Here is an 11,154-nt window from a genome sequence, read left to right as displayed (position 1 = left end):
GCTCAGGGAACGAAATCTTGGCTGTCACATGGGCTGATACCAGAAAGATTTATTAATGTATTCCTCCAAGAGATGTCTAAAATCAGTGCCAGACACTCAATGATAAATCAGTTGAATATTAATGTGGATATGAGTTTGGCTGCTCTTAAATCTCTTCCCTTGGTGCAAAATATGATTTTCTTTGAAAATGGAAGGCATTAACTCTACCCTTATTCTACGAAACAACACATATGCCAGAGTGCCTGTTACAATTTTGTGTATAATATATTTATTTGCATACAGAAATATGTATTTTTATTATACATTTTATTTATAGAATATATATAGGAAGCATACAGCATATTACGGGAAGATAGATTAAATATACACAGAGTTCATGCTACAGCGTGCACCCTTTTAAGGGAAGCCTACTGGAGAGGCATGGCATTGTATATACATGCTGAGAATACATGTTGCACAAGTTTATCCAGCTGTGGGTGCCTTCCTAATCTATTTGCAACACCAGTGTTATGGTGGCCGACAGAGATCTTATCAAATTGAGGAGGGGAGCAACTGTCCATGAACTAAATAAAAAAAAAAAAAGAAATAAAAGTTGACTGCACTGCCGAATAACTGTTGGCATCATTTTGAAATCCAGTCTCCCCTCATGCCATTTCTTCAGGATCAAAAGCAGTGAGTGGCAGACAGTGAAAGGATGTGGCAGATTACTTACTACGTTGATGAGCTTGTCTTAATAGTTAGAATCTGTCATTAAGGGAATGATGAACTGGTCAAGAGGCAGTCAGTCCTTTTCTCCAGACATAAACTGGTTCTTTTCATACTCTTAATCTTCTCTTTTTACAATCCCACTCTGGGATAGTTACATTATCGCTACCAAGAGAAAAGAAATAAAGGATTGAGAGCTACTGACATTTCCAGGGGAAGCAAAGGAGATGAGTCATGTTGTTTCTTTAAAGGGATCTTTGTTAGTTTGAAAAAGAAAGGTGTTTTCAGTAGAAACTGATCAGACTAGAAGCAGCTATGTTCATGGACAGCCCTGCAGTCTCTCAACTAGCATCCATGATGCTGTAACCAGATGTTCCAGGTGGGTGAGAGTTGCTGGTTTTGATGTGTAGATGTGGTCTGTGCTTTTATCTGTGAATTCCAAATTCCATAGTTAGTGGGGGAGTGTTTCTGTTAGATGATGAGTGAGCTTTGCTTTAGTCTAACAAGTAAGCAATTTGCATTAATCCTTTTGTATATGATATAGGATTAAGAAAGGAAGCTCCGGAAATTCCTTATTAGAAACCAGTCTTTCTCAGTCCTGGTACCATTGCCATTTTGAGCCAGATCATTTTCTTTGGGAAGGGATGAGGAAGCCTATCTTGTGCATTGTAACCTGTACAGCAGCATTCAAATTCCCTTCTCATTACATACAAATGCCTATTCCCACTTGTGACGATCAAAACAGCTCAACGGATCACTAAGTGTCCATAAGATAAAAGTTGCCTCTGCAACAACAGAGACAGATGTTTGAAGACACTCTCACTCCAATTATGTCAATGTCCTTCCTTTATCTTCTGATCCTGGTAGAGAAAGTGTCCATGGTTGTTGGTCTGTCTTCATTCTTTTCGTGACTTTGACAGATTCCCATTGAATAAAGTCGTGGAAGCTGTGACAAATTATCAGGCACAGAATGCATCAAGGGACGTATACAATAGAGACACAGAGCAAGACAAAGATTGGCTCGTGGTGAGTTGGGCTTAAACTAAACAGAGAGAAACCCTGATCGCTGGCCTCCAAAGTGGTGGTTCTGATGGAAGCCATGTCTGCATCGCAATGGTATATAACAAATTTAAAATGAAAGTTAGCTAATGGATCACTTTTCTTACAGGAGACCAAGAAGCACATTGGAATGTAGTCCTCTCCACTCAACTAGCTGAAGAAACAACACAAAAAATGAATGTGGTCTTAAAATTCAGAATTTACATTTTAGTGATTCTGAACTAAAGGAACTACATCAACTAATTATAGACTAAATTAATCTGTTTGAACCAATGCTATATTGTACGCATAGGAGATTTTCATGTAAAAACCACCGAAATTACTCAAAGAAGAAGTTATGTTCATTAAGGATGAATACATACATCATTAGCAATTTGCTTCTTATTCGCTTACAACACTTTTTGTTGCTGTTGTCATATCCCTTGTCTTCCACTTGATGAGATGATGCTGATGTGCAAAATCACACAAAATAACTTTAATAAGTCTTAGGACTTCAGACTGATCAATTTGCCTTGCAACAATCTTGGGGTGGACAGAGAAGTAATCAAAGCTCATCAGTTTAATCCTGAACTTTGAAAAAAGGAATTTATAACTTTAACTTCTATCCATTAAGCCCACAATTAGAAAATCTGATTGGAAGACCATCACATATAATGGGAGAAAATATATGAATACAAAAATAACTAGTTAAATGTGGATCGATATAATTCTGTATTTATTTAGAGTATCAAGAATGGATTTCCTACACAGATATGATCTGTTTAATGTTATTCTTTACTAATCATGTCTGTGACAGCTATCTGTGATCAGATTATACAGCGAAAAAAATGGCATGACAAAAACTACATAAACGCTTCCGTCAGATCCTGTGGGCATGTTTTGCCGCTGTTTGGCTATCTGCTATATTTATACCACAAAGATTAATATAACTCTCCTGATTAGAGAATTTTGAAGCCATATAATTACACAGATTTGAAGACAATTTGAAGAACATGAAACAGGTAATATCAATAAATGTTTTCTGCATGGCCCTTTCCCCCACCCCTATGTCTTAGCTTGGTTATAGAAAACCCCATTTGAGTATAATTTGAATATCATTATTAACAGACATGGAGTATAATGTCTTTTCTTCTTGGGGTTGACACAGTAATCTTGTTTAAGATTTCAAATGAGCAAAGCAGCATCGTCTTCCTGCTGACTCTCAGGAGTTCATGTTGTACACTTTAACACGGCCAGACACATGGGTCAGGAAGGTTCCATTTCAAACAGATTGCCCTTCTGACCTTCTGTTTTCTCATTTCAAAATTCATCTGGCCTCGTGAACTTTCCCCAACTAGACTGGCCATTTTCTAAAGTAATTAAAATTTAATTTTAGATGACTTTGGTTTCCCAAGCATATTTATGTCTTAGGCAGACTAATCTGTTAAGATAGGTTAGTTTAGAAGAAAAATCAAATGGGTGAAAATATTCCACACAAAGGAACTCAAGTGAATGAAATCCTTATAGGTTTGTACACCCTCGAGCAATGCAAGGACACAGTGGGGAGAGGCAGAGCGCCCATTTTTATGGCTGACTCCGGCCAGATTAAGGAGAAGTCCTGCAGGTATTATTCATACCCAATATAAAACCAGAACCTACAAAAATAGTAGAAAAAATAGTATGACCTAGCTGGGTTTTCATTGTTATGATTTCTTGCTTTTCATATTGGGAAAGGGGAGGAGAGAAGAAATAAGCAGCGATTCCACTGAAACTCATCAGAGAGCACAGCATAGCCTAGAATGTGCTCAATGCTCTGCAGATCGTCTCCGCTTCCTCTTTGATTTTCTTTCTTCATATCACTCATTGGATAGTGTCTGCTTCCTTGTGTCTAGGTCTCTGCGTTAGCATGCCATTTCTTCCTCACTAGACACGTAGGGACAATAGGAAGAACAAACAAGGTCACTCTTCTTGTGCAGAGACATGATTGCAGATTCAGCAGCCCTTCTTCAAGAGAGTAGGAGATAGCGTAGATTGTTTCTCAGACCCACAATGTCATCGTGTCTCTTTCATTGTCTCCTAAACTGGCAGCGTTTATAAGGTACAAGTTTACTTTTTTTTTTTCTTCAAACTGGAGCATGGGCACGGTAAGAGTGTCACTGTAGAGCTCCTTAACTGTACATTTGCAGTGAGCCTGTAAAGTGCAATGAAAGATCACTATAAACAGACAGCTTTCTTGTCTCTGTTCCTCATCCCAAGTCCCACTTGAAAGCAGTTCTTCTTTCGTAAAGGTCTTTTACCGTGTAGCACCTATGTTCTTGTAGTGACACATAAGGAGGTGCTTAAAAGTCTTTTTGAAGGTGGCATTACAAAGTGCATAGCAAGCAGGGTTGATGGTGCTATTGATGTAACAGAGCCAGTAGCCAATTGTCCACACCGTATTGGGGATACAGGGTGTACAGAAGGTATTGATGAGCACCATGACATTGTATGGCGCCCAGGTGATGATGAAAGCCAACAGAATAGCCAAGATTGTCCTGGTCACCTTCTTTTCCCGGGATGGAGGAGGCTTCTTTTTGGCAGGTTGCTTGGTCATCTTCACAATCTTGCGCGCCACAATGTTCTGCTTCTCATCCCCGTTTTGACCTGATGACCCTACTAGTTCTACAGTGGTACTCGCAGGGGTGCACGAATCACCTTTTTGGGTCTTGGTGACAATTTTGATGCACGTTTGCTTAGAGTTGTCATCTTTGGAATGGCCCACAGAAGTAGAAACTGTGTTTTCATCCTGGGTTATTTCGTCATCCCTCATATTGGAGGCCACAGCACTGACCGAGGTGGAGTCATTTGAGCTCTCCTTCTCCTCTCCCTGAACGCAGTTCTCAGTCACACCATCCCGGGGAGCCTTGCCGTTCTGAATTTTGTTGTGCTCCAGACCACTGTCACCACCGGGCATGTTGTTGTTGTTTGGTTTTACAATTCTTCCTTGCACCAGACTTGGAGACACTGGATCTTGGTTGGCCACAGGTTCCTTCTTTTCCTTCTTTATCCTGCTCTTACTTGCCCGAGATATATGCCAATACAGCACAGTCATGATGATGACAGGGAGATAGAAGGCTGCAATGGCAGTGCCAAAGGTGACAGCGGCATTGGAAAAGAACTGGATGTAACATTCCCCGTCCTCCACAGTCCTCACTCCTACGATGAACTGCCAGAAGAGAATAGCTGGAGCCCAGAGGATGAAGGAGAGGACCCAGGCCGCTGCAATCATCATGCCTGCCATTTTGGTGGTCCGCTTAACTGGGTAGGTCAGAGGTTTTGTGACGCAGAAGTACCTATCAAAGCTGATGATGAGCAAATTCATAACAGAGGCGTTGCTGACCACATAGTCCAAGGCTAGCCAAAGGTCACATACGACAGGTCCCAAAGGCCAGTAGCCAATCACAGTGTAGAGAGTGTACAAGTTCATGGAGAAAACACCTATGATGAGGTCAGCACAGGCAAGGCTGAACAAGAAGTAATTGTTGACTGTCTGAAGGTGACGGTTGACTTTAATGGAAACCATGACCAGGATGTTCCCAATGATGGTCACCAGACTGAGGGATCCAGCCACAAGGACAATAAATACCACTTCAAATGTCTTGTAAGGACTGGTAATAGCCAAGCCATTGTTAGTTGAGTTTGTTGAGTTATTCATTTTGTGTTCAGTAACCAAGTGTTCAAATAAACATTTAAACCTGCAGGGAAACAGAATGAAGTTAACAAATATAATAGAAACATTAATTCAAATACATATCAGATTCCTTCTTTGTGATAAACTTCCCAATCATTCTTCTGTATCCTTAATATTTACTGTACCCTGTTTGACCCACCCAAGAGGCAAAGACGTTAGATAGAGGATTGAAAATTTTTCTTAACGGTTGGCTTGGCTATAACTTTATGACCCAATAATGCCGGGAGTGACTCCATATACAGATATGAGTATCTATATGTATATCTGTCTGTTTGTTTACATCAACAAATTTTTATGAGTTGAGTTAACTAAATCAAGTTTATAGTTAAAACTTTCCAAAACAATCAGAAACTTCTGGCTTTGAAATAAAACCTAACAAACCAGTGAGAGCCAAAACATTAGGACAGAGCATCAAATTGTATGTGTAACTTCTATAGTCAATAACACTTTCCCTTTTGGCAGTTTGAGCCTTTACCTTATTAATATTGATGAAAGCAGTGATAAAAAGACAATGTACTAGCCAGTGCACCCAACCAAAGTAAATTTGTTTTTCTCAGTTCTGTTTTAAAATTGTAATCATCTTCACTTAGCACTAGGAATTTAAAAATTCCATACCTTGTAAAAGAATCATCCCTTATTATTGATGTGATTCTACCAATCTTCCAAATATTTTCTTGTTTTCAAGCCACTACTCAGTCTATTGCTTAACTATTCTTTGACAAACGTTCCATTTTGCTGAAGAGGAAGCTATGGCCCAGATGGTTGCAGACACTGACATGGTATCACACATCAAGTCAGTGATAGGCATGCTACAATGTTGTACTTTTCCTTTTTCTTGTTTACACGTGTTATGAATCACTTTCAAGGAAAAATCATAAAAGAAAATGCAGCCTTGGGTCTTTCATGTAGGTGTTTTCTCAGTAAGTGTTAAGAGCTACACAAAGTCCTTGCAATTATATCATCTCCCTTGTAGGAAAAAGAAAGTTGAGATAATAAATGAGTTTAAGGAACTTCTTTATTACTAGGACAGCGAGTAAACAATTTACAACTAAAATCAGTACCTTGCCTCATACTTCTAGTTTTTTGATGACCTCCCTCTGCCTCCCTTCTCCTTGGAAGAATTGCACTTAATGAGAAACTCCTGAGTAACAGCGTAATGATTTATATATGCAGAGGTTGCTAGTTAAGACAGATTGCTTAGTGATTCTGGGAACTTTATCCATGCTGAACACGGGGTACTCTATGTGATGTGAACTACAGTCACTATTGCAACTCAGGAATTTTCAGAGCTACCCACTAGGCTATGGCAATGCTGGCATGGAAATGCCACTTAGAAGCAAATACAAGTATTTGAATCAGGGACATCCCTCCTTTCAACAGGATATACACACTATGTGGGGTTGTTTCTCTTCTCTGACAGAGAAACACTGGCTTCCACCAACCTCTCACTACTCCTGTTCCCCAAATTTCTGTGGTCATAAAAGCAATAATGTTACATCACAAATGACAAAGAGGCCCACAATTTGAATGAACTTCAAAGCACACAGTAAATGTGAAATGTGGTATTCTAAAATTTACTTTCTAATAAGGACTTGATTATATTTTGGAAACATGAGAAGAAAACTTTTCTTCACCTAGTTCCTTTGTACACATAGCAGAGATAACATTCATATTTCTGTGTTTTCTTTACAAAGTGTGGGCATTTGGGTCATTTTTAAATTATTAGCTGTGTATTTCGAGTTTGCTGCTAAAATTCAATGAACTTTATTTTCTCGAACTTTTTTTTTCTTTCAGAGTTGTAGCAAGGATTAAAGTGATATGTCCCTGAATAGTCCATAAAGGCTAAGTGATAGACACGTGCTGTTAAATATTTAAATCTGCCAAGAAGATATAAATGTATCACCTCTCTTAACCTTTCACACCCTCTAACGGAAAAGGCTGAATCTATGTGTGTTTGAGCTGTGTATGAATGGGAATCTGTGGGGTAGAAGGAGGTGGTAGACATAATAAATTCTCATTATCGATGATAGCGAACTGTCACCAACAGTGTAATCAAGAAAATCATCAAAAGAACAATTAGCATATCATAAGCATAATTTCTCTTCAGAGCAAGTCTTGGGGTGGCTGGTGTTTTTATGACACATACTGATCAAAGGATCAAAGACTAAAACTACTTGATATTCAAACTAGTGGCACTCTATGCAGACTCTTTTACCAATTAATAGCCAATGCTTATCTAAAAAATACTCCCATTAGCCGTATCCGTTTGCAAACTCCAATGACCTACAAGATTAAGCCTGGTGTCCAGATATGAATTTGGGTCCTTGATTTATACAAAAGTGTGAGCATCATGTAAAGACATCAGTAGTACATCTTTGAGGGGAAATGCTGGTATTAAATCTTGGAATTAGTAAGTGAGTTTGACACATAAAAAATGTGGCATTTATAGTTCTAAACATTTTTCTAAAATTAATCACTATGAAATTATATCACCAAACATGCTGGGTGGGGAGACAGAAGTAGCTCAGTGCTAGAGTGTCTGCTTAGCATGTAAAATGCCTAGGTTTCCATCCCAATGGAATACACACACACACACACACACACACACACGCACACACATACACCCGCAGGCAGTATATCCCCAAATGAATTGAAAAGTGCTCTCTCACAATTCGCTCACATCCACTCTGAATTGTTTTGGAGAAAGTCAATTACAGTTATAAAAAATAAATTCTGACATGTACTAGAGAGTACTGGAGAATTATGATACAAATGAGACTTCTGTCTGCGTGGGGCAGCACAGCCCTGGTAACAGCACTGCCCAAACTGCGTTCAGGGTCGAATGAGCTATTCCAGGGTCGAATGAGCTTCATGACTTGATCAATGTGTGAGCAGCCTAAGTAGTACAAGGTTTTACTCGCTATTTCATATAATTTTTGTGAGTTTAAAAAGCACCAGTCTCACTTTTCTATTCGTAATGTTGACATTGGTCAGAGGTGTGGAGAGTTAGTGCCCAATTTATATTCAGGTTTATCTGATGCCTGATATCTCCTATCTTTACTATATCCAGCCTTGACCTGGAAGCCTAACACTCTGAGGGCTTTAAAAGAATGGAAAGTCATTGTTTTTTTACTGCAGCATAGTACTCTAATGTGTAGATATTCCACACTTTCTTCATCCATTCTTCCCTTGAAGGGCATCTAGGTTGTTTCCAGGCTCTGGCTATTACAAATAATGCTGCTATGAACATAGTTGAACAAATGCTCTTGATAGGGCATCTCTTGGGTATATTCCCAGGAGTGGTATTGCTGGGTCCAGGGGTAGGTTGATCCCGAATTTCTGAGAAACCAAAACATCGATTTCCAAAGTGGTTGCACAAGATTGCATTCCCACCAGCAATGGATGAGGGTACCCCTTCCTCCACAGCCTCTCCAGCAAAGGCTATCATTGGAGTTTTTTATTTTAGCCATTCTGACAGGTGTAAGATGATATCTCAAAGTTGTTTTGATTTGCATTTCCCTGATTGCTAAGGAGGTTGAGCATGACCTTAAGTGTCTCTTGGCCATTTGAACTTCCTCTGCTGAGAATTCTCTGTTCAGTTCAGTGCCCCATTTTTTAATTGGGTTAATTAGCATTTTAAAGTCTAGTTTCCTGAGTTCTCTATATATTTTGGAGATCAGACCTTTGTCTGTTGTGGGGTTGGTGAAGATCTTCTCCCAGACAGTAGGTTGCCTTTTTGTCTTGGGAGAAGGGGAGAATGGGGGGAACTTGGGGAAAAAGGAGGATTGGGATAAAGGAAGGTTGGATAGGGGAGCACGGAAGCACAATTCTTAGTTAAGGGAGCCACCTTAGAGTTGGCAAGAGACTTGAATCTAGAGTGGCTCCCAGGTGCCCAAGCCGAGGTCCCCAGTTAGTTCCTTGGGCAGCTGAGGATAGGGAACCTGAAATGACCCTATCCTATAGCAATACTGACGAATATCTTGCATATCATCATAGAACCTTCATCTGGTGATGGATGGAGACAGAGACAGAGACCACACTGGAGCACTGGACTGAGCTCCCAAGGTCCCAATGAGGAGCAGAAGGAGGGAGAACATGAGCAATGAAGTCGGGACCACGAGGGGATCACCCACCCACTGAGACAGTGGAGCTGATCTATTGGGAGCTCACCAAGGCCAGCTGGACTGTGACTGAAAAAGCATGGGATAAAACCGGACTCTCTGAGCATGGCGAACAATGAGGGCTGATGAGAAGCCAAGGACAATGGCACGGGGTTTTGAACCTACGTAATGTGCTTGCTTTGTGGGAGCCTAGCCAGTTTGGATGTTCACCTTCCTAGAAATGGACGGAGGGGGGAGGACCTAGGACTTACCACAGGGCAGGGAACCCTGACTGTTCTTTGGGCTGGAGAGGGAGGGGGAGAGGAGTGGGGGGAGGGGGAGAAGAGTGGGAGGAGGGGGAGAAGGGTGGGAGGAGGGGGAGGGAAATGGGAGGCTGGGAGGAGGAGGAAACTTGTTTTTTTTTTTCTCCTTTTCTCAATAAAAAAAAGTTATAAAACAAAAAAAAAGAATGGAAAGAAAATCAGAAAAATCTAAGATGGGCTGCTGATGAGGGGAGAAGGGGAGAATTAGTTTCCTGAGCCCCTGATAGGTTATCCAGTCACATGTGTTCAGCCTACACACAAATATAGACAAGCAACACTAAGACATGCACACACACACAGAGGGGGGGGGGAGGGAGGGAAGGAGGGAGGGGGAAGGGAGATGTAGTATTCTTGTACTGTGTTGCCAATGATTAAAATGCAAATCAAGCATTTGCTTTGTAGTTCTTTTAAACAAATATGTTGTATGTTAATCTGATAAATGATATTATAAATGTGACTTTTACTTCCTGCCATGGAAGGGATGGTCACTGTGGTAGAATCCATGATCTGTTTTAGGTCTTATCAACCCTCACTTAACCCTACTAATTAACGAATAGCGTGGATCTGATACTGAGGGTTTTTTTTTTTTTTTCCCATTAACACTGTAAGGGACCAAACAAGTTTAAGGGAAAAAAAGAACTAAGGAGTCATTTATTTCAAGAAGTGTTAGGGAGCAAAGTCCCTGTTCCTGAGAAATGCTGTATTTCACCTAGTTTAATACTGGTGCAGCTGAGGCTGACTTGGTTGTTTTTATCTTATGTGTTGTTAACTTTTACTGGTCGATGAGTCATGAACCAGTCTGTCCTTGCAGAACTGGCTGTGTTAATAGTCCACCTCCTCCTGGGAACTGGGACAGGGTTGCACAGACTCTGAGCACATTTCCAATTTTCCCCCTTCAATCTGATTCTCCTTTGAGAGGAGACATTGTGAGTCAGCATGGGTACCCCTCCTCCCTCACCAACTCCTGCATTCTCTTTGGTAGTGGTTGCAGTGAGGATGGCCACAGGGACGCGCAAAGGCCTTGCTTCTCTTAGTTCCCATAATGTCTTCTGAAGCACCACTATGATCAGATCTTCAAATGCCCTCAGAGGCTATGGGGGTGGAAGTGAAGAACGAATGGGAACCCAGAGAAAATATGATGTGTTCTCACCTGCAAGAGATTTCTAATCTAGGAGAGACTGCCGATGAGACTCACAGGCTACCTACGAAGTTGGATAAATGGATAAATGTGGAGTCAGGTGCCAAGGCTTAAGGATTT

The 11,154-nt window shown here is 40.6% G+C and overlaps 1 protein-coding gene across 2 annotated transcripts in view; it reads right to left on the bottom strand.

Annotated features, from left to right (window-relative positions):
- Positions 1 to 258: 258 nt before the first annotated feature.
- Chrm2 (cholinergic receptor muscarinic 2) overlaps positions 259 to 11,154 on the bottom strand; it is a 124,946-nt gene continuing 114,050 nt past the window's right edge. For both annotated transcript variants that reach the window (XM_041675481.1, XM_041675482.1), the window contains one exon: positions 259 to 5,477. In XM_041675481.1, coding sequence (XP_041531415.1) covers positions 4,037 to 5,437 — 1,401 coding nt within the window. In that variant the 5' untranslated portion in view covers positions 5,438 to 5,477 and the 3' untranslated portion in view covers positions 259 to 4,036. The remainder of the gene's footprint in view (positions 5,478 to 11,154) is intronic.

The sequence above is a fragment of the Microtus oregoni genome, unplaced genomic scaffold (genome assembly GCF_018167655.1).
Source record: "Microtus oregoni isolate MIOR12 unplaced genomic scaffold, Mior012 000026F_ref0000081, whole genome shotgun sequence".
In the NCBI taxonomy this organism is placed as follows: domain Eukaryota; kingdom Metazoa; phylum Chordata; class Mammalia; order Rodentia; family Cricetidae; genus Microtus; species Microtus oregoni.
This window is presented reverse-complemented; position numbering and strand designations above follow the sequence as displayed.